This window comes from Chlamydotis macqueenii, chromosome 5, assembly GCF_036417535.1.
Source record: "Chlamydotis macqueenii isolate bChlMac1 chromosome 5, bChlMac1.mat, whole genome shotgun sequence".
NCBI classification, from domain to species: domain Eukaryota; kingdom Metazoa; phylum Chordata; class Aves; order Otidiformes; family Otididae; genus Chlamydotis; species Chlamydotis macqueenii.
The window spans coordinates 53475629-53499118 of NC_141560.1; the positions used below are offsets into that span (position 1 = coordinate 53475629).

General features: G+C 48.6%; 1 protein-coding gene across 1 annotated transcript; it reads left to right on the forward strand.

The window, feature by feature from the left end:
• The first annotated feature begins 1664 nt into the window (after window positions 1-1664).
• Window positions 1665-22664, forward strand: PIDD1 (p53-induced death domain protein 1). The gene is made up of 16 exons (XM_086749171.1): window positions 1665-1761; window positions 3513-3884; window positions 5575-5988; window positions 6700-6903; window positions 7769-7823; window positions 8020-8221; window positions 8889-9017; window positions 9322-9501; window positions 10124-10271; window positions 11293-11428; window positions 11660-11810; window positions 13325-13448; window positions 14668-14786; window positions 16680-16787; window positions 17714-17919; window positions 18658-22664. Exons 2-16 carry the CDS (start codon window positions 3620-3622, stop codon window positions 18893-18895), a joined length of 2679 nt encoding a protein of 892 aa, XP_086605297.1. The 5' UTR covers window positions 1665-1761; window positions 3513-3619; the 3' UTR covers window positions 18896-22664.
• Window positions 22665-23490: the final 826 nt, after the last annotated feature.

Consider the following 23490-nt stretch of genomic DNA (forward strand, 5'->3'; position numbering starts at 1 on the left):
CAGAATGTCCCGTGATAACGCCTCTGCGATAATGTATTTAAGAAGGGGAAAACAAAAAAAAAGAGAGAAGAGAAGATGTGAAGCAGCTGAGCGGGGGGCAGAGAGGGGGAGTTGCGAGCCTTGTGGGCCTTGCAGGCCTCACCCTCTGGCCTCCCGCCGGGCAGCCGACTGGGCCCGACTCAGTCCGGCCTGGCTGCAAGAAGTGGAGAGGAGATGAGAAGTGAATAAGATGTAAAAAGGATCCTGAAAGACATCTACCAGCCTGTTGTGAGGAACGGCTGCAGATGCCAAGGTCAGTTCAGAAGGAGGGGGAGGAGTAATGCAGCTCCTGGCCAAGATTCCCCTGCAGCCTGTGGTGAAGACCATGGTGAAGCAGGTTGTCCCCCTGCAGCCCATGGAGGTCCACGGAGGAGCAGAGATCCACTTGGAGCCCGTGGAGGACCCCACACCGGGGGAGGTGGATGCCTGAAGGCAGCTGTGGCCCGTGGAGGGCCCGCTGGGACAGCTGTTCTAGAGGGACTGCACCCTGTGGAAGAGATGACCCACGCCGGAGCAGTTCCACAAAGGACTGTGGCCCGTGGGAGGGACCCCACGCTGGAGCAGGGGAGGAATGTGAGGAGTTCTTCCCCCGACTATGAAGCAGCGGCATAAAACAACATATGATGAACTGACTGCAACCCCCATTCCCTCTTCCCCCCCGTGCCGCTCGGGGCAGGGGGGGAAGGTAGTAGAGATAATGTTAAGCTTGGGAAGAGGGAGGGGTGGAGGGAGGTTATCTTGTTCTCTGTCTCATTATCCTGCTGTTTGTAGTAATAAATGAATAGTTTTCCCCAAGTCGAGTCTGTTTTGCCCGTGACGGTAACTTTAAGGATTTCTCCCTGTCCTTATCTCAAACCTCGAGCAGATTTTCTTATATCATCTCCCCCTATTCTCTCGGAGGGTGGGGGGAGTGAGAGAGAGACTGCGTAGTCTGGTCCTGATTGGGGCTGAACTACGACATCCCCATGGGAAGATAAATTTCCCCCAGGGCCCCGTGCAGCTGGCATTCAGCGCTGAGCGAGGGACGCTTCTCCCTGGGCATTAGCAGAGCGGCACTGCCACGCCACGCCATTGAGGCACCGGTCGGAAACTTGCTGTTACGGAGGAACCCGGCTTTGCCCCTCTGAGCGAAACGAAGAGCAGCCCAAACGCCGTGGGACCAGGCCAGCGCAGGGTGTTTGACCAGACGGCCTCCCTCGCTGCGAGACGGCCGGCTGCAGGCGCGCGCCCTCCCGGAGCCCACGGCGCGGCGAAGGCCCAGCCGTGGCTCGGGGAGGCGCGAGGGCTGGCTCTGCAGCACCCAGCCCTGCGCCCCTCCGGGCCCGCAGCCCCAGCTCCTGCCACGCTTCTCCCCCTGGAATCGCAGCGGAGGCACGCAGCAGCAGCAGCTGCCCCTGCCTCCCGTTCCGTGAAGGCTGAGCTCATGTTTGAGCCCAGGGGAGCCGCATGGGGACGGGCTGGGGTGCCGAGGCCGTGGCAGTGTAAGGAAAAAAAAAAAATCTCATTTGGTGACATTTTAGTGACAGCGGGACGCCTAGGCCCGGCTCCCGGAGCCGCCTGCCCCTTGTCCCGCTGCAGCTGGCACCTCCTCCGCCTCGTCCCGCCCCGGCAGCGCAGCCCGGCTGCAAACTTTGCAGGAAGTGCCTGAGCCGAGCCGAGCCGGGCCGGGCCCAGCGCTTTCGGGACCCCGGCTGTGTGTGCCAGGGACCGGGTGCGGAGGGGGTGAGACACGCGCGGCCGTGCGCAGCGGGTCCTGCCGGGGTGGGGGGGTCCCGGGGGCTAAGCCTCGGCTCAGGGGCCCTGTGCAGCGCGGGGTGACGGGGCCTGGGGCTGCCGGAGCTGGCGGCTGGGCAGGAGCGGGGGTGTGCGCGCTTGCGTGTGCACACGTGTGTGCGCGCACGCCTGTCCCTGTGCGCGGGGAGCCCGCCCGTGTCCAGCGCGCACACGTGGGGCTGCGGTTGTGGTGTCGGAGCCGCCCCGGCCTGGCCGGTTCAGAGCTGCCCTCTGGTTCCTTCACCGTCAACAGGTTTACCCCAGACTGTAGCGGGTGGGCTGTTCGCTTATGCGTATCTATGAGAGCTGCGTACGTGCTGTGTGCAGCCTTTTGGTAAGAAATGCTCACCTTGTACTACAGCAGTAGCTTCCATTTACCCGTTCTCCCTGTTCTTATGTGTCCGTTAGGTTTCTGCTCTTCCAGGGAGTGTGACACCCGCCCCCAGACTGTGCCTTGGGGACACCGGTGCTGCCGTGTCCCACAGGTTAACGGTGGAAAGCACTGCTCCTCGGGGCATCAGCTTGCTTCTGCTGGCCTTGGGCGTTAAAGCTGTTTTTTGTAGTTCTGCATCGCTCACTGAAAAGAAACTTCTATTCACGACCCATGGCAGGGTTTAAAAAGAACTCCTCATATTCACACCGTCAGCATAGCTTAACTGCCAAGCTCAGGAGGAGTTGCAAAAGAGAAAGGAAGTGGAAAGAGCAGGTGACGGGGGACTTAGGAGTATGTGACTACTGGTATGAAAACAAGCGTGGTGCCTCTGCTCATCTTTGCACTACCAGTGTGCCATAGTGATAGTGTCTGATTTTGAAAGTCCTAGGTGGATGAAGGCTTCTTCACTAAGAAGGCAGAGGAATAATTAATAATAATTAAATAATAAATAATAATTAAATAATTAATAATTAAATAATAACAATAAAATAATAATTAATTTGTTCAAATTTAATACCTCTACTCCTTTAGGTTTAAATCCTTCTTAGCATGCACTGTGTGATATCTACTTTCCCCCTTTCTCTTTATTTGTGGAGGATGCTGTGAGGGGAGGAAACAGGGACTAGCTGGTAACTAGCTGGCTATGGCTTTGTGCCTGGTTTGCTGAGTTAGAGCATCCCTGCGGAGGGAAATCTGCAAGAGCCCCAGTCCCACTGTGCTGTCCAGTGCTTCTGTGCCACGGACATGCTTTTTCTAACCCCCTCCCTGGCTCTGCCACATTTGCTCTGCTGCCATTTGCCCATTTTCGTCTATGCTCACTTTTATCCTGTTGGCACCAGGTTTCACAACCAGGTTCGATGAGGACCCATCATAGCCTGTAAGCATCCTCTGGGCTCTGCTCCTGGCTCTGCTCTTGCTGCCCTGGTTTCCCCCTCCACTTGTGAAGCTTCCCACTAAGGACTTTGAAATCTGCGTAAGGCATAGACATTTACATTTATGTCTTTTAAAGTTAATATTGCTGTTTATTCTGATGGTGGGTAGTTGCTCCATTCCCTGCCAAGGTGTCAGCTGGGAAAACTCAGAGGTTTTCCCTAGGAGGAGAAGCTTCCATGGCATCTGTCACCCTGCATTTCTATGCTCTCTGCCCACAGAGCTTTCAGTAACACACGAGTAATCCCTCCTGCCCGCTTGCTGTGATTATAAACTGTTTCCAGCCACCCTGGGCTGGGGCAGGTGGCTTTCATTGTGCACTTGTGTTCTCTTTCAGAGCCATCTTTCCTCCTCCTCCTTGTCCCTGCTGCCTCGTGGTGCTGCTGGTGCCTGCCTGCCTGGCAAGTCAGAGCATGTCCGGACCCCGTGGACGAGACACAGAAGATGGCAGAGCTGCTGGGGCTTGGGGACGAGTGCGAGGAGGGGGCTTCGGGGGCTCCTGCACTTGCTGGCTCCTGCCTTGCAGACAACAGGCTGAACCTGGATGTTTATCCTGACTGCTGCCGCCGGTTCCTCCAGCTGTTTGAGGGGCGACGGGGAGAGGTGGTCCAGGTGGAGTTCCTCCGGCTCAGCAGCAATGATCGCCTCCTTGGCGTCACACTGGACATCCTTCCTCATATGAAGCACCTGAAATCCCTGGTGCTCAAAGGTAAATTCCTGGGCCTATCGCCATCTAACTCTTCTAGGCTCAGCTTTTTTTTTTTTAATCATTCTCTCTACATCTGCAGAACAAACTGCCCTTGGATTTGTTTTTCTCTAGTACCCCTTACTACAGGTTTGGCTCTTAGCCTTGCTCAGAGCCGCATGCAGATTTCAACAAGATACAGCTTTTAGACTCTTATTTCGTTCCTATGTTTCCACAGCTGCCTGGGGACCAGTTTTTGGAGTCTGGTTGAGTTGATGCTGCAAATTGTCTTTAGCCGTTTTCTAGAAGAGCATTTTTTTGCACAGTTATGCAAGGAGAGAGGGATTGAAAGGTGCTGGATGTTTTGGTAAATGTTCGACCCATCTTTCCTTTTTGGGAGTATAATGAGCTGTCTTTGCTGTGTTTCCACCTGAATCTATCCTAGCTTAATCCTTGCTTAGTGTCTGTGAGTGTAGGTTTAGCAGAGTTCAAGACAGACCAGAAAAGGCTGGTCAGCATTTTATAAAAAGTACGGCTTAGGGCGTGCATGTAATTTGGTAAGCTGTGATAACTGTTAGACCTATATATATTAGATCATTCTTTGACTTTCTCATCTCTTTATTGTGGGAGGATCTCAGTTCAAATGGTATAATTTCTTTATTAGACTGAATCATTTGCTCTTTGGGAGGTGGAATTTTAAAAATAAATGAGAGAAAAAAGGGGAAATTGGTGACCAGAATTTAGGGATTCTAGTTGAAAATTGAAAAAGTTGAGGTTTGTTTCTGTATCTGCCACAGATTTCTCATGTGAATAATTTAATTTATCTTTTCTCTCTGTAGTAAGGTGAGATAACTACAAGACTTTTTATCAGGCTTGTTTTGTGAGTTGTACACACACCCTGAGCATCCTGAAGTGCGATAAAAAGGTTACTAAGATTTGCTTATGTACAAAGTGCAATGTGTCTGTTAGTTTCATTGTTCTAATTTTTTACCATTATACGGCGTAAAAAATGTTTAGTGCCCTCTGCTGTTTGTGTATACAAATAGACAACAGTGGAGGGAGACTAGGAAACAATGAAGAAATGGAGAGTTTTGGAAGTTTCCTTTTGTTTGCGTGACTTATTTTCCATGGGTGCAGCCCTTCTTGAGTTTGAGTGTCACAGGGTGGGGTGGGGGACTTGTATCCTTCCCTCTCTGCGCTGTCTGGCCTACACAAGACTGAATTACCTGATTTTTTTTCCCCACATTTCCAATGCTTTTCTCGCATCTACTCTCCAGTTCTTGCAAGGGCAGATCTCAGTCCTGAGGGCTGTTTGACGCTCAACAGGACAGGCAAAGCCTGGAGGGTGAGGAATGTCTCCTTAGTCCATAAAGTGTTGTGTGTTGTCTGCTGGTGCTGGTGGGAAAGGAGACTGGAAGGCTTGGAGGGGCACGGGCCACCCTGCTGAAGGGTGGTAGATGGGTGGAGTGGCCTGGCTCTTTTTGAGTTTTGACTCCCGATATGTTTAGCTGTGGCACCTCTTGATTTCATAACAGGTCTTCACCATTATACCCCTTTCACTGATCAGAAAACTGAGGCAAGGAGCAGAAAACCCACTTTGCTATGAGTACTTTCTAATGAGTGCTGCTCGTTGTGATCTTCTGAGTCTCTGCTAAGGAGTCTCACGTGAGGCTGTAGCGTATTGACCTCTTCCTCCACTTCCCTTCACACCCAGGTGGCCATGTCAGGGATGAGTTTGGTGCTTGTCAGCATGGCTCCCTGACAAGCTTGCCACCAGACATTGGGAACCTGAGGTGTCTCACCCACCTGGATCTCAGCTTCAACAGCCTCTCCACCTTGCCCAGTGGCATCCTCCACCTTCCCAGCCTCCGCGTGCTCCTGGTGAGCCACAACAGCCTGGTGGCACTCCCTAAGGACTTTGGGTCTCTGAGCAAGCTGACTTTCTTCTCTGCTATGAAAAATCAGCTGAAAGACTTACCTCAGAGCATTGGGGAGCTGGCACTGCTGCAGGACCTGGATTTCTCGGAAAATGCTTTGGAATGCCTCCCTGAAGAAATTGGGAATCTGCACAACTGCACAGAGCTGGATCTCTCTGGGAATCGCTTATCGAGCATCCCAGACTCTTTAGGTAAGTATTTTGTGGGGGAAAAGAGGGACATGGGCTTGCTGAGCCTTTGGTGCAGTCTAGGACCCCTGAGGCCCCTTGGTCTCTGTCCCTAGAGGTGTTAGCACAAACCATCTGTTACTTTACAGCCAAATGGAAGAGATATCCAGAAGAAATGTGCTTAGTCCAATGAGTCCCTTTGAGCATTAATGACTCTCTGGACCATGCTTTCTGCTTCTGTGGATCAGCAAGGCTGCTAAGATTTCAGTACAACTTACAGTAGCCGAGGATCTGACTTGTCTGGTTTTGGGTAGCACCCAGGATTGGAAACAGAAGAGCTGGGGTTTAATGTGTTGCAAATCTGGGCTTGAAATTGTACTGTCTGGTGTGGACCGGACCACGGAACTGGGCTCTGACTTCTGCTGTCCAGCTTCCTGGCTCTTGGGTCCTGTATTACTTTGTAACTGGGGTTGTCATTGATGCTGTTCTGGAAGCATCGTACATCCATACTCGTAGCTGGGTGCTGAAAAGCAGAGGACAGAGGAGGCTGTGTTGCCTCTCAGCTAATTCCCTGGAACCCTTTATTTTGTCAGCTAAACAGATACTGGGCTCTTGTGCTTTTCCTTTATTGTCTGTGCATGTACATGTGATGAGGAGGGCGGTGGGGGGGTTACAGCTGATATGCAATGCAATTAACAGCATGGATAGGGGGTCACTTCTTGTTCTAACCTGCAGCCAATTTGAAGTCTCTGCGGCGGCTACATCTCCACAGCAATCTCCTGGTGACGGTCCCTGCCTCGCTTGCCAGCCTGCCCAACTTGTCCAGACTTGATCTGCAGAACAATTGCCTCCGTGCTGTGCCCCCCGAGATCCAGACCTTGCCGTTCGTGTGCCTCCGAGGCAATCCCTTAGGAGAAACTGAGCCGTCCCCGCAGGCTGGTAATTGCAAGGCTTCTGCTGCTGTGGGTTCTGCCCAGCTGTTCCCTCACTCAGCCCTGCATGGCGTGGATGGGTTTGGATTAGACTAGCAGGGGGGAATCAGATCCGTATTTATTTGTTTGGAATAGTTATTGGGTTGTAAGGATAGAGACAGTACGAGTTCTGTTTTGACGAGCCCAAGCCTGGTCTGAAAGGCTCAGTGGTCCCTGGAATTGGGTTTGCTGGGAAAGGTTTTATAGTGGAAGTGAAAATGGGATTCACAGGAAATGGATCAGGAGAGGCCTCTAAAGAGGTCCAGCCTTTTTAGCAGAGGTAAGCACCAGTTCTTGGACTTGCTGCATCAGTCCTAAGGCTGTGGTGGCTCATGCTAGAAGCACAGAGAGCAATAGAAGTTCGTTCTGCTGTGCAGTTACCTCCTGCTTTCCTATGGTTCCCAGGCTGCAGAGGAGCAGCTTTTTGTCCAAGATGAGGGTGATGAATGAGCAGGAATCTGAGCAGGGTTTCCCAATGGTGCTCACATTCACAAGAGCAAGCGCTGATTCCCAGAGGTGGACCCAGGCAATCAGACATGGCCCTGAGAGCTGCAGGGGTGGTAGATTGAAATATTTTCTAATTCCCCCTGTTTCTGAGTTTTCCTGGAGGAGAGTCAGCATTTACAGTGTGTATTGGGACCCCTAGGCCTCTTCCCGTCCTCCTGCCACTACTTGACCTGAAGCCTGCTGCAGTGTGAGCAGGGTTCTCTTAGTGACTTCTGCCAGATTAGGATTAAGCCAAAACTGAAAAACAAATTCAGCCTTTCTTGTCTAACACTGATTTAAATAACCTCTGTCTTCTCCTCCTACCCAAACCCTTTTTATTGCTGCAGATGAATCCAGTGGGGGAGAGCTACAAAGACTCTTTCTTGCATCAGGAGAGGACAGGTAAGCCTCTGTTATTAAGAACTTATATTACAGTGGTATAACGAAGTCCTAGACAAGATTGGTGCCTGGTGGGTATTGCATGTGTGGATAGGAGTTTACGGCCTCAGCAGGCCAGTCGAGAGCAAGGTAGGAGATTCTTCTGTTGATCTTTGGAGTCACTGCATGGTGTCATACATTCATGCATTTCTTCTGGAAGCTTTACTGTCACCTCTGAAGGCTGCAAAGTGGTCCTGGCCTGTGGCATCCGTTTCTACTTTCCACCGGGGGCTGCCTCCGACCCTCTACGTATCTACTTCCGAAGCCTTGCACCGAACCCTCAGTGGGTAAAGCTAAGACACCACGATGTCCTGCTAAGTAGAGTCCTGGAGCTGCAGCCTCATGGAGTGAAATTTCAGCAGGTGAGGAAACATCCAGGCTACCACCTGATCAATCTGCCTCTGCAGTAGCTCGGCAGAGTCTTCGGAGAGAGTCTTCTGGGACTTTTGAGACAGCTCCTATCACTGCTGCTTTTAAGCAGCTGCAGGACTGTGTTTCAAAGAAGCCCCACTGCAAAGACTCAGGACACAGCCAGCTTCTCTGGCACTGTGCTGGTGTTGCTCCTTTGCCTTCCCCACTGCTCCTGCTTGAGCTGAGCTATAACCTACTTCACTCACAACCCTCCTCCTGTGCCAGAGGATAAGTGCTTTCCAGCATTTGGCCTTAGCCTGCAAGGAAAATGGTTTGCATCCTTCCCTAAAAGTCTGGTTGTGTGTTTTTCATTCAAGCTGGTGAGTACTTACACCACCAGCCCCGTCACGGCTGACAGCAACTCACTGCAGAAGTTGCTTTGCCCTTTCTGCCCACAAGCTGATCAACTTTTCCTGCTGTCACACTGCATGGTGGACCTGACATCTCCTGTCACCTCCCTGGAGGTTGCAGGACAGAGCAGGTTCCTGTCTCCTCCACTCCCTGCATACAGGCTGTGCCTCTCCCTCCCCCTTGTTGTCTGCACAGGAAGCCACAGAGCAGAGCTAGGCTTGGTTTTACCCTTTCTATTGGTGTCTCACGGGAATGTTTTTTTGCCAGGAGGTGCAGATCTGGATGCCATATGCCTCCCCTCAAACCCTTCACGAGCGTGAGGTGGTGGTTCGAACCTTCAGTGGGCAGAGCTGGAGTGATCTGAAAACAAGAGTGGAGCAGAAGAGAAAATCAAAGGTAAGCAGATTGGAATGACCAGTGACACACATAATTCCTGTTCCCTTCTTTGGTTTTGCCAAGAGCAAGCCAATTTGAAAGATCTTATGAGCTGTGTTTTGACCACCTGCTATAAATGTAGTGGATTTCAGCTCCAGGTTTCCTCCCTCTTGGAGACGCGTCTCCTGAAGGTGATGAGTTGCAGCCTGCTGTGCTTCACCTCTGCTCTAGTGCTTTCATCTGTTACTGGCACTTATTTTCCTGCCTTTTTTGTATTATGTTATATGCTTATACGTTTTCTCTTCTTCCCTGTCTTCTGTTGCAGAAGCATGTTGCTCAGTGTAGTGTCCTTCACTTCTCTTGGTTCCTCGTTGTGTCTCGACTTGTGCAAAATGAATGCAAAGTGCCAACAGAGGGGACATTGCTCTTTTCCAGTGTGGATCCAAACATCAAAGTGACCTTTCCGCCCGGAGTCACTGAAGAGACTCGGAGCGTCAAGCTGCAGGTATGCATGCTTTACAGAACAAGCTTTGGTAAGCCCTAGTGCAGCTGTTGTCCGCAGGGAGCCGCAGGTGAGATGTTCACCCTAGGGTAATTTGTGTCTGACATGGATGCTTCATGGGCTGACCCGTCTCAGATCACCTTCTGTCTTAGCTTCCCTGCCTGCAAAATGGGCTGTGCTCCAAGCTGCCCTGTGTGGGAAAGGGATCTCCTGCCAGCGCTCCCTCCAGCAGATCAGCAGGTAGCTGCTGTGAAGGGAACACAAGGAGATTTTGCCTCTTGTTCCCCTGCAAAACATACTGAGCCTGGTAGAACAGCTCAGTGAGTGAGATTGGGCAGGGATTACTTGTGTGGATCTAATTCTAAAGCCACCCCAACAAAACTAATTGTTCTGTAGAGTTGCTAGATAGTGCTAAATACTATTGTAGTACCTTGGTCTGTCCCAGTTTGCCAAGTTGACACCAGTATTAGAGCAGACTTCAGCCAAAGTTCACTGTGCTTCCATTTCTCACCAGACCCTGAACCAAGAGCAGCATTCGCCTGCTGGGTGCTGGGGGAACCGAGTGAGCAATGTGGGAATTTGGGTACCTGACTGCTCCACTCACCATGCTGTCTTCCACATCCAGGTGCTGCCCATCTCTGCAGAAGAGATAGAGGAAATCACGGCTGATGTGGGGTGCAGAGCTAGTCCCCTACTCTGCCTCTCCCAGGACTCCCTAGTGGATTTTCTCAGGCCAGTGAGAATTCAGCTGCCCCTCCCACCTGGGGTCACAGGTCAGTTTATTCCCAAAATTGGCAAAGAGAAATGTCATATGTGGAAAACCGTGAATGGCAAGCTGGGAATTTTGTTTGCCTATCCTATTAATAACAAAGCTTGCTGCTTTTCCTGCAGGAACAGCAAGGTGTATCTGCTGAGTGAGTGGTAGTGCAGGGTGGTGGGAACTGAAGGTATTTCAGGTCCAGCAGACCAGCACTGGCCTTCACAGACCAGCGGCACAAGCTGGGAGAATGGCCTTGGCAAATGGATTTCTCTGCTGAACTGCATGTGTATTTAGACTGCTAGGTTGGTGTGGTATGACGGGTTGGAGAGGCAGTCCTGCGAGATGAGGAGATGCTTTGTAAAAGGGCTTTGATTCATGGTTGGAATAGCTTGAAGCAGGTAATGAAGAAGCTGCCTCCAGGGATCTGCCTTCTCTCTTACTTCCTTGCTCATGAATCAGGCGCTGAGCCACCACAGTTAAAAGTGTGTGATCATACACTAAGCCATCTCCCGCTCTGAATACTGCTATAAACAGCCTCCACCTTGCCAGGGATTCCTCTGTTTGCGTGCTCAGTACCCTGTGTCTCCTATTTTCTTTGACCTTTCCTGGCTTTCTTGTGAAGACTTAAAATCTTTTTGGGTGGAGCTTGGCCTTCATAGTAACGCTACCTGGTATTTGTAAGTCTGAAGTGCATCAGGACTGAAAAATCTGTGCGATGTACATCTAGAAGAGATAGAACTTAATTAATAACCCTAGATATTGGTGATGGAAATTTTCTAATAAATCTGTTGGTGGAAATCAGCACATTATCAGTTTTAAGTCTGCATAATCTGCCACAATATCCTGGAAGCATGGTGGTAGCCTCATCCTTTTATTGCTGCTCTTCTTTGACCAAAGTTCAGTCCTGGATGCTGAAGAGAAGGCCATGAGTCTTAATTTGGTGCTTTTAAAAAGTGAGTTGTCAAAAACTGTGGCTGGGTTTGTAAAGCCTTGAATAAAGGCTGCTGCATATATCATCTCTTGATCATCTTCAGGGCTAAATTTGGATCGGTCAAGGCTGCATCTTCTCCATGGCGACCTGGAGGGCCAAACTTGGGATGACATTACCAGTCAGGTGGTGCTGGAATTCACCCATCTTTATGCAGTGTTTGAAGTCACCCACTTCTCCTGGTAAGTGCAGGATTAGTCCTGAGGAAAAGATAGGATATTCCTCTGCCTTGCTTTTCCCACACTCTGACCAGGGGTCATGCCATGAACCCTACTTGTTCCCCTTTCCCTTTGCAAGTCAGGCCCAGCTTAGCACTTTGTCTCTACCTGTCATTTTTTACAGTCTTGTGGGTGTGACACTGGCTTCTCTTCCTAGGCATGATCCTCCCTTTTTTTAAATCTCTTGTCTCCCAGGTACTGGCTGTGGTACACCACCAAGACCTACATTGGAGGCATTGCCAAGAAAGTCTATGAGCGGCTGCGTATGTACCAGGTGAACTTCATTGCTCTGCAGAGGAAGAAGGACCCTGAGCAAGTTCTGCTACAGTGTGTCCCCAAGCACAAGGTCTGATCTGGGTTGTGTTGCCTTGTTCCTGGGCTTCCTGGGCCTCCCTTTGTAGGATGTAAGGGCAGCAGTGCACCAAATGGTCCTGTTCGCTGCCTCAGGGTCATGACTGTCACCACACTGTTTTGGTAGTGTGATAGTGGCTCACTGAGGGCTGGGGGAAGAAGGAAAACTCATTCTGTGGCAGCAGTGGATGCCATGCAGTGATTTCTTCCCCTGTGAAACTTAAGGACTCGGCTGCTGAAATCAGTTGAGGTGCAGTAACTGGCCATGTGTGTGCTGTTAGCATCCAGCAAACAGGAGGCAAAACATGTTGGCTTAAACTTCAGTCAGAGATATTAAAGTTAACACGTCACTTGTCTGACCTGGGCTAGTAGTGTAGGCAGAAGCAGTGCCTTGGTTTCAGCTGGAGTGGTTAGAAATGGTACTCTTCCCGATGTTCCTTGCTGTTTACAGTTCAAGCAGTGGAACAGAACATATGAGCCCTCCTTAATCCGCTTAATCTGCAACATCAGGTTAGTTTATGCTGTTAGTTTGAGCTGATCTGGCTGACTGTGTACGTAAGGAGATGGGAAGTGCTCACACATTCTCTTCTGCTGCCTCTGCCCTATGGGTATCAGCCCTCAGCAGTGTTGCTTTGGTTATCAAAGTAAGCGCGCGTCTAGCTCTGTTTCTAGAGCGTGTACCTCGACAGACAGTGCAGCTCAATGAGGTGAGGGTTATTTTGTCAGACTGCCAGAGCTGGGCTGCACATCCAACTCTCTGCATAATCCTCTTGTCTGGTTGCTCCTTCTTTTCTTTATTTGTTCTCCTGTGGGCATAAACATCTGTAAGGATTCTTTATCTCTTGGGTTCTGGGCTAAAATTGTTTCCAGCAGAGGCAGCAATGCCACTCACAGTAAGACTGGGGTTCAGAGGTGTCTGTATTCCTGCCAGGGCTGGTTGTGGGATGAGAGAGAAGGTTTACCGTTACAAGTAGAAAGAAAAATAGACACCTTGGCTCTAAGCTGACTCTTGTGCTGCCTCTGAGACCCCAGGTCTGACAGTGTGATCACAGGCTGCAAAGCCAAAATGAGCTTCCTCGTGTCTTCAGCTGTGTGCTATTGTGACATGTGGCCTTTTGCAGAGAAAATGTCTTTTAATGGAATGCTGTGAGGGGGATAAGGTAGCAAGTAAATCCCTCCCTGTCTTTGAAGGTTACTGACCTGTTAAAAAGACATTGCTGAAAATGCCTTTTTAATGACAGCTCTGGGATGGCCTATCTTTGTTAGTCCACAGAGGCTTTTCTGCTTTTTACTTGAGAAGAGAAATAGGGAAGCCACAAAACTCAAGAGTGCCAGTTCCTTGTCTGTAGTGCATGTACCTGGGATAGGAGGGGGTGAGTGTTTGTTCATTTGTTTACATCTTTTCCATGTTGAAGGTGAGTAAGAGAGCATCATGGGTGTAGGGACATGGGTCAGGAGACAGACATGCTTCAGACTAAATACGGGGTCTTGTGTTGTCATTCTTGTCAGGTTGACCCAGTGCTGAAGAAGCTGCAGGACCGCTATAGAGGACCTGAGCCATCCGACATGGTGGAGATGTTTGAGGGAGAGCAATTTTTTGCAGCTTTTGAGCGAGGCATCAGCATCGATATGGGTATAGTAGTACTGGGCTTCTTTCTGCTCCTACCTCTTATGTTTCTCTGGCCCTAGGCATATTTCTGCTGGGGGCTGTACTCCTCCATGGCATTCCTTTCTGTCTCCAGCTCGCCCACTACTCGCAGCAGCCAGCCCATCGACAAGGAACTTGTCACATTCTCTGGTCACCCAACTTTTGTGTCTGCTTTTCCCTATGAAAGTGCTGTTTGCAGGCATTAATTTCCACTCATGCTGTTGTAGCCTGCAGAGGGCAATAGCCAAGCATGTTTATTTTATGACTGATCTACTTCTGCAGCCAGCTATGCCTTTTTCCTGGCATCTTGGACACCACACTGGAATGCCCATGGTGATCTAATTAATGTTGCCCATTTCTGAGAGAACACATACATTTTTTTTGGAGAAGGTATTTCTGAAATAATACAGAGCAAAGAATTGTTCCCAATGGAGCCATTAGAAGAAAAGGAGAGAGGGAGCAGAATCAAAATTCAACATGATGTTTTATGCCTCAGTGTGTGCCTCAGTGTATGCCTCAGTGTGTGCCTCAGTGTGTCTGGACCTGTAGACACATGGCTGTAGACAAATGGCTGCAGAATGAGCCATTTTCTGCAAAACCTGAACATACAGCTCAGTTTCATTGGTGTAAATTAAGTGCAACTCTGTAAAGAATAATAAAGTGCACTGGTTTTTCAGTAGAGTTCCTGAGGCCAGAGTCTATCTGTCCTGATTTAGGCTAGATTCTAGATAATTATATACCTGAATGTTAGAGCTGATCATATTTTTTCCATATAGCTCTATTCCTGTTGCTGCATCCACTGCAGAAATGGTGAAGAGATAGGTGACCTATTTTTGTGCATTACAGGTTGCTATTGCAGCTGATTCTGCTCTCCAAGGGGTAGAGTGGGCCAAGGATGGGAGGGAAGTGCCAAAGATGGACTCAACTCTATCTTAATGTCTTGCCCTGCCTTGCCTTCTGTTCTTGAGCTTGATCTCCACCTTGTGGCCATTCTTTTTCACCTGTACGACCTGCATTCTCCACAGCCAGTGTTTTCCGCTTTCCCGAGTCACCCAGCGACGAATGGGAGGTTACAATTCTTTCAGGCATGAGTCGAAGGTGTAGATAGTAGCATAGAGGCTTCTAGTGGATGATGGTTTGTTGGTCAGGCTTGAAAATGCATGCTTTTTTGCACAAGTTGAGTGTTTGCTGCTTCTCTGCACAGATCGCCCCGACTGTGTGGATGGACGTCTCTCGTTTATTTTTTACTCCCACTTAAAGAACATGAAGGAAATCTATGTGACCTCACCTGTAGACCGGAAAGGCCAAGCTGTAAAAGGCCAGGTGAGCAACCGGTTACACTGACTTGCTTCCTCCTTCATCATCATCATTGCTTTTACAATGCTCCTCATAATTTCTGAGTGCTAGGCATGACTCTTTTCCTCCCTTCTTTCCCTTGGCTTTGCATTTCACTGACTAAACCCTGAATAAACAGAGTAGTCTGGAAGGATCACTCATCACTTAGCTCTCTGATTTACATTCTTGCCATTAACTCTTGGGGTGTTGGCGGTGAGTCCAGCCTTTAAGGCTCCTCCCAGTTGCACCTAATTGGGATGCCATATTTATGGACTGAGGATAGGTGACAAATGCTGAATTCATTCTTTCCCAGACCGAAAAGACATGGTGCAAACAGACTGTTTGCCAAGCCACTGGCCATCATATTTGATAAATCATGGCGGTCTGGTGAGGTCCCCGATGACTGGAAGAGAGGGAACATAACCCCAATTTTTAAAAAGGGGAATAAGGAAGACCCGGGTAACTACAGGCCGGTCAGCCTCACCTCTGTGCCTGGCAAGGTCCTGGAGCAGATTCTCCTGGAAACCATGCTAAGGCACATGAGGAGCAAGGAGGTGGTTGGTGACAGCCAACATGGCTTCACCAAGGACAGATCGTGCTTGACCAATTTGGTGGCCTTCTATGATGGGGTGACAGCATCGGTGGACAAGGGATGAGCAACTGACATCATCTACCTGGACTTGTGCAAAGCTTTTGACACTGTCCTGCATGACATCCTTCTCTCTAAACTAGAGAGACATGGGTTTGATGGACAGACCACTCGGTGGATAAGGAGTTGGCTGGATGGCCGCACTCAGAGAGTGGTGGTTAACAGCTCAATGTCCATGTGGAGACCAGTGGTGTCCCTCAGGGGTCCGTGCTGGGCCCAGCCCTGTTCAACATCTTTGTCGGCAACATGGACAGTGGGATAGAGTGCACCCTCAGCAAGTTCGCCGATGACACCAAGTTGTGTGGTGCCGTTGACACGCTGGAAGGGAGGGATGCCATCCAGAGGGACCTTGACAGGCTGGAGAGGTGGGCTCGTGCCAACCTCATGAAGTTCAATCAGGCCAAGTGCAAGGTCCTGCACCTGGGTCATGGCAATTCCAGGCACAAATACAGGCTGGGCGGGGAATGGATTGAGAGCAGCCCTGAGGAGAAGGACTTGGGAGTGCTGGTGGACGAGAAGCTCAACATGAGCAGGCAATGCGCCCTTGCAGCCCAGAAGGCCAACCGCATCCTGGGCTGCATCAAGAGAAGCGTGGCCAGCAGGTTGAGGGAGGTGATTCTCCCCCTCTACTCTGCCCTGGTGAGACCCCACCTGGAGTACTGTGTCCAGTTCTGGAGCCCACAACACAAGAGGGACATGGACCAGTTGGAGAAGGTCCAGAGGAGGGCCACAAAGATGATAAAAGGGCTGGAGCACCTTTCCTATGAGGACAGGCTGAGAGAGTTGGGGCTGTTCAGCCTGGAGAAGAGGAGGCTCCGGGGAGACCTGACAGTGGTCTTCCAGTACCTCAAGGGGGCCTACAAGAAAGATGGGGAGAGGCTGTTCAGTAGGGCCTGTTGCGATAGGACAAGGAGTAATGGTTTTAAAATAGAGGGGGGTAGATTTAGATTGGATATTAGGAAAAAATTTTTTACAATGCGAGTTATAGAACACTGGAACAGGTTGCCCAGAGAGGTGGTGGATGCCCCATCCCTGGAAACGTTCAAGGCCAGGCTGGATGAGGCTCTGAGCAACCTGATCTGGTTGGGGATGTCCCTGCTCCTTGCAGGGGTGTTGGACTAGATGACCTTTGAAGGTCCCTTCCAACCCTAACCATTCTATGATTCTATGATTCTATGACTTGGCCACTGTGCTTGAATCTGACCCTCACTGCATGCTTTCTGTTTGCAAAGGTCTCTTTCTACCGAGGGGCAGTTCCTGAGAGCATCCCTGAAGATGCCAGCAGGAGGAGGAAAGGACCAGACTCCCTCTGGCTCGCTACTCTACCCATCAAACTGCCTGTGAGTTCTTTTTTCTTCTACAGAAAAATTAATCTAGTTGGGGTAAGAGCATGGCCTTCCCGCTCAGCTAATTTCGTTTTCCTCCATGAGAACGGATGCAATGAATGACAGCCAGAAATGGCTGCCCAACCATGTCATGGTGGAGATTTCCCACTCCCCATGAGCTCTTCTGAAAAGAGTAACATGAATAGCTGGGAGTGGTCTCCATCTCCTGCTCACCTTGCCCGTCAAGCACAGGATTGTTGGATGGGTGGTCAGAGAGGGCGGATCCTTTGAATGAATGAGGGAGAACAGGAGGAAGCTCACTGTAATCAAGGGAAGTGTCTGTCTTGTTTATATATTTCTTAGTCACACAGCTCACACAGCAGGAAAAAAATGAGGCAGTTAAGCTAGATTTGAATACAGATGTTGAGTATAAGTATTCTTGTGCGAGCCACTGGCCTTCAAAGGCTAGGGTGAGAAATGCAAGTTTTGCCTATGGAATTTAATTGATTTTTGAGAAGCTTGAAACAATAAATATGTTTGTAGGCTGAATGCTTCTGTTCAGATCATGTGCCATGATCTCACATCCTTTTCTGACGCATGCAACCTCAACTACAAATCTAGGCTAAGTGCTCTCTTACCGCTGAGGCAAATATGCTTTGGGGAGATGGCTCATTGAAAAATGCTCTGTAAAGACAAGAAAGGAAATTTCCAGTGTGAGCTATCACTGTGAACACTATGATTTAATATTTTTCAGAGGCAGTGGTCATTACCAGTGTGAGTGCTCCTTGCTTCTTACAGCCTGACTCTTCAGCCCCAAGATCTTCCTTCCTCCTCAGTAGGAGGAAGGATATTTCAGTGTGGAAACTGCATGGCCAGACGCTCCCCTCCACAAAACCAATTTGTTTAGCATGTTCTCTCTCTCTCTCTTCTCTGTGACACAGCGATTGAAGCCCCGCTGGGGTGAGAACCCCAGTCCCCTGAATAGCTTCTCCTTCCCTCCCCTGAACCTGGGCAACGCTGAGACTGGCTACCTGACGCAGGCAAACCTGCTGAGCATTGCCAGGCGCATGGGAGCTGACTGGCAGACCATCGGCCTGAACCTGGGTTTGACCTATCAGCAGATCGAGCGCATAGGATACAATAACCGGTAAGATAGGGCACAGTGGTCAACAGTGATGCATTATGTCTGTCCGTCTGTCTATCTATCTGTCTATCTGCAGTGTAACAGTATAAATTAATGCTTGGCTGGTTGAAAGTTTTCCCACTGGAATTGTTTCACTGGACAAAAGATGGGTTGGCTAATGGTTCTACTCAAAACATTACCTTTTTATGGAAAACTGATTATTTTCTCTTGCCGTTATAAAACAAAGCCTTATGTTTGAAAAACAAAATTGGGAAATAACAAACCTGATGAGCTTTGTAGTTCAGATGAGTCGCATTCCTGTTTTGTTCTGTGATCTGGATTCCTGGCCAGACTCCATCTCTGACGATGAGCAGTGGTCTATGGCATTAATTGTGAATATCATCTTTATTCAAAAAGAGCTTGTGGTATGTCATGGGACATGCAGTCTGACCACAAAGCTTGAGCAGGAGGAGAGAATGAGACTTGTTATGACCAAATGGCTGTTCCTGTGGGGAATTTACATTGAAAAGCAGAATGCTTTACTTTGATATTTCCATTAGGAAAAATAATTCTAGAGAGATTTTAGTGCAGGAACTGCAACTCCTGTACGATGGGTGGGGAAAAGGCAGGCCTACTGAGTGCTTTGTGTGTCTGGATGGCTTCTTTGGGGCTCCAGTCAGGAACTAGCACTCAAGTAACGCCTCTTTGGGTTGGCAGTCAGGAGAGTGTGTTGGTTACTTCTGTGCTTTCCCCTTTCCTCAGAGAGGACCTTGATAAGCAGATCCTGGACATGCTTTTCTCATGGGCTCAGCAAAACTCGGAGGATCCTGACTGTGTGAGCAAGTTGATTACAGCCGTGAAAGAGAGTGGCCGCCAGGACATCGCTGATGAGGTCGAAACCATCATTGAGCTGGGACGGCAGAAATACAGGGAGTCCATCCGCCGGGTTGGCTTGGAGCAGGAGAGCAGCACTGAGGACTCTGCAATAGCTATGACATAGCACCTAGCAGAAGAGCTGGGTTTCTTATGGAGTTCCTCTGTGTGCCTGGAGTGACAGTGTCTTGGGGCTGCTGCCGTCTCAGGGGCCAGTGTCTTTCCGAGGAGTTGAATGTTGATTTGTGAGCTCTCTTGGGTCTGTACTTCACATGCTACTTCTGCCAATCCCAGGCAGTTTAGACTGCATTTATGAGGCTTTTCTGTACTTCCACTTTTTAACCTTGAGCTTTAGATTTCAGAAACATGGAGAAATTCAGAGACTGAAGTGTCTGTCAGTTAAGTAGTGGCTAAAGTAGCCTTTAATGCATTAATACTCATGCTACGTATATTTATTTATAACTTATTCCTGAAAGTGTGTTCTGCTGGAAAACACTGGGTGTGAGCATTTGGGTCTGTTTGTGCTCCAGTGCTTTGTGGGAAAGTTGAGGTGCAGCCCTGTTATGAAGGCCTGTGGTGCGGTGGAGACAGTTCAGCTATTTCTGTTAATGATGTGTTTTGCTCACATGAAAATGTGAACTGTATTCCCCAGGAAAATGTTTTCTGTTTTGTACCAAATCTCTTCCAGTTCCCTCATGCCCCAAACAAAACCTAAGTATTTGGGGGGAAAAGAGAAGCAGCTAATTTCTAGCAAAATTGCTCTTGTTCTAAACGTTATTTTGGAACATTGTGCTTAGGCTGCTGCACCTGCCAGGCTTTTTAGGTGAGACCTAGGTGCTGCTGGTCTTTGACAGGGTTCCAGTTTTATTTTACAAATAAGTAAAAACCCATAACCCTGCTGTTCTGGGAGAGCCTCTAATTTAAATGAAAGTAAAATTTCCTTTGCGGTTTCAAAGGGATATTCCTTATATCCTCCCAGTGGAATATGCCCGTGTAGTCATGAAGGTGTGACCCCTCGTGAAGTTTGGTGAAAAGCATCACTTAAATTTGCATTTAAAAAACTGGTCTGACCAGCTATGACATAGGCACTGTTGTGGCACTGGCATGAATTGTGCTGAGCTAACCTCCCAGTTTAGCAGTCGGAACACCTATAAAAGTGGAAGGCTTTATTACTGAGGTGCCCTTCTCTTCCTGTTCTCCATCTCCTAATGGGCCTCAACTAATGACCCACTAATGACTGTGGGAAATTTCATGCAAGCTTTTTGAAAGACTACTGTCATCTCTGTAAATTCAAGTCTTTCAAGACACATTTGGATTCAGCATATCCCACTCTCTAAGCAATGCTTAAAGGGCTGTTCTCAGTCTGAAAAACAGAAATCTATAAAAATGCCAAGTTGCAACACCCAAGTCAACCTGCAGCTGCAGGTCTGAGAAATCCTGGTGCTTTCTTCCCCCTGTGAAGAATCATTGGTGGTTTTGCTGATGCTGTGTTTCAGACCTGCTTTCAGTACTCTTAAAAGAGAGGCACAAAATTGTTCTGTTGGGGTTTTGTTTTTTTTGTTTGTTTGTTTGTTTTTGGTGGGTTTTTTTTTTGTTTTTTTTTAAGGCCATTCTAACGTCTCAGGCCACAGAATGATTAGAGTCCAGTCCAGAGCACTGAACAAGCACTTGCAGACTTCAGTTGTCTCCTTGGGCCTGATTCCTGAGGCTGTACTGCCCTTCCAGTCTCATGCTGGGTTCAAGTCAGCAGTTCTTTTTTGAATGTATGTTTTCTCTGGTAGTCTGTGTTGTATGTTCTTGTCTGTAATTTTGATGTATACCAACAAGGTATTTGTTCTTTCCTCCAGTTTTGGAGAGATGCATTTGGGCATATTGCTCTCACTGGGAATAAAATAAGCACTTAACTGTTTCACAGCATGATCTGCTAGTCCATAAAGGCCTCGAGGTGTTAGGCAGAGCAAGGTCCCTTTAAACCTGCTGGCAGAAAGACACAGATGAGCTTGGCCATGCTGCAAAAAAATTGGAATGAGAGCTCTTGTTTGGGTACTGCTGGCTGCAAAGCGCAGGACAGACTGTGGCTGAGTTAATGATATCCCTGTGGCCTGGTGTGATGGCTTAGCCCTGGTCACCACACAGTTTCTTGCTCTCCCTCCCCCTCCCCAGCAGGATGGGGGAGAGAATTGGGAAGAAAGGAAAACTCATGGGTTGAGATGAAGACAGTTTACTAGAATAGCAAAGGAAAATGACAATAACAGAGTATAAGAATACCAAAATACACAAAATGAACAATGCATGATTTCTCACCACCTGATGTCCCAATGACCGATACAGCCCGTCCCGAGCAGCGATCACAGAAACAAAACCGAACAGCAAGCAAAGGAGCAAAAGGGAGCCAGCAAGGTAGAGGGAACGATGCCAGTGAGCAAGCAAAAGAGACAAGGTGGAAAAATGAATGCCCTCCCCATGGGCAACCCCCACTTATTTATGGCATGGAATATCCTCTTTGGCCAGTTTGGGTCAGTTATTCTGGCTGTCTTTCTCCCAGCTTCCTGCATCTGCACATTAGTGAGACTTGGAAAGCTTGGTCTCATTAGCAACAACTCATATCATCAGGGTGTTTATCAACATTCTTCATATATGAAATCCAAAACGCACCAGCTACTGAGAGGAAAATTAACTCCATCCCTACCAAAATCAGGACACTTGGCTTTGCTGCAGTGGGGCTAAGCTGGGAAACACAACATTGCAGGCATGGGTTGACTAGCTGACTGTATGACTAGGGCTTAGGTAGAGCCAGTCAGGAGAGCAACAAGATTCATCTAGAGGGCACGATGTGTAGGCTTAGCCAGCCTCCGGTGAAGGTGCAGGAGGCTTTTGGCTAGGCAAAGCTAGGCTAAGAAAGTCTACAGGTAGCATAAGGTAGCTTCTACAGCTACAATGGGATGAAGCTAGGCTGCACTTAGCTTTCCGTTTGTGATGGCCAGGCAACAGCTGAGTTAGGGAATGCTGAAATAAGGGTTGGGCAGGCTCAACTCTGTAGAGGGCTCATCCAGGCATTGGCAGCTCTTCCAGATAACAGACCGATGAGGCTAGGAGAGAGGAAGGTTAGTACTAGGCGTTTAGGTTACTCTAAGTATGGGCTACAACCAGGCCAGGTGACAGGAGATACCAAATCTTAGACAGTATCATCAGTAGAACAGCGCTTCAGGATTTGGGCCGATAACTTAAGGAAAGTTAAGTAACTACCCCAAACAAGTATTGTTATCCCCAGTCTTACACTGCCGAGTGGCAGCCACTGGGCTGGACGCCTCGCTGGCATCTGGTTTTCTCCTTGCAGTGACACTGAAGCAAGCACCCAGCTGAGGATATGGAGGTGCTGGTGGGAAATCAGAGCAACCGTCCAACTGCTCTTTCCTTCAGCTGACTTGGCAGCAAATATTTGACCTGGATGAGAGTCAACAGAAAGCATGTTATTTTCAGGTGTGTTATCTTTATTAATAATCTCTTTGAGGCACAGTAACTCCTTCGTAAGCCTGTAGTTGCTATGGCCAGGAAAGGCTTATTGCAGTTGCAGTAGATGGTTGAAGCAGCAAAAAAAAAAAACAAAACCAAAAAACCCAACGTGGCATTTATCTTCTGAATCAAAAGATTGCTTTCCTTTCTGGCTTCTTTCATGAATTCATCACATACTGGAGAAGTCTCCTTCCTTTTCCAGCTATCTGGCTTTTCCTGGTGCCTATTAGTGCCTCACAGTGTCCTACTGATGATCTGGCAGATTTTGTGGTTTTTACTGTGTGTGATCCTGATGCATCCCAAATTCCCCCAAATAAATTTCAACCCTGAAAAGCATTCCTACAAAATAAAAATTTAAAAATAAAGGGATCAACTGTTTGGGAGTGGGACTATTTTTTCTCCTCCTTTTTTGACTGTAACATTTGTACCTCTTTAACTCTCATAATTAAACCCTTTACTAGTTCGTAAACTTGCAGATCTCCAACAGAATGACCAAGTGGCCCTGGGAGGTAAACAGTGTGTTTCCTACATACCACCCTCCGCTTCCAAGTTCTGCTAACCACGACAGTCCTCTAGCTGCTAGGAGACAGATTCAGGTAAGGTACTTCCAGCCCCTGCAGAGATTAATAAAAGAAATTGTTGAGAAATGAAAGCCCAGACAAAGCTCACATCAGTTTATTAATTCTATTAAAAAAAACCCCACAAGGCAAAGCCTGACTATGTCCTGAAGGGGGTTAAACTGTTTACACAGTCCCAGCAGTAAAATGCTGTATAATTTCCAGTAAAAGACCTGAAGGAGATACGAAGGTGGGAGGGAGCCGACTGGGGCTGTGTTCAGTTTGTCTGTTTACTATGGCCAGACAACAGCACTGTAAAATTCAGCACATCCATAGGATTGCTGTGATAAGGGAAAGGAGATACCTGTGGTGCGTTGAGGACTGAATGGTTCAGCCATGAACCTACCAAGCTTGACACAAAACTGAGGGAGCATTAGAAGACACCCTGCCAATTGATGAGATTTCCTGCTGTTTGGTACCCTACAGTGTCCATGCTCGACAGTGCCATGCTGATGATGCTTTTAAAAGGGAAAGGAAATCTGATGGTCCTTAAATCCACTGTTTTCCCTCCAAAGGAGGATCATGGTGTCTTTTCAGCCTTTACAGCCAAGAGCAGCTTTCACTGGGAAAGGTGTGGGGCTGGTTTTCAGAT

Bases quoted from the DNA above. Each gene is read 5' to 3' on its own strand.
- PIDD1 (XM_086749171.1), top strand. From the start codon at position 3,620: ATGGCAGAGCTGCTGGGGCTTGGGGACGAGTGCGAGGAGGGGGCTTCG. The intron at 9,018-9,321 runs GTAAGCAGATTG...CTTCTGTTGCAG, and splicing joins AGCAGAAGAGAAAATCAAAG to AAGCATGTTGCTCAGTGTAG. The intron at 10,272-11,292 runs GTCAGTTTATTC...GATCATCTTCAG, and splicing joins CCTCCCACCTGGGGTCACAG to GGCTAAATTTGGATCGGTCA.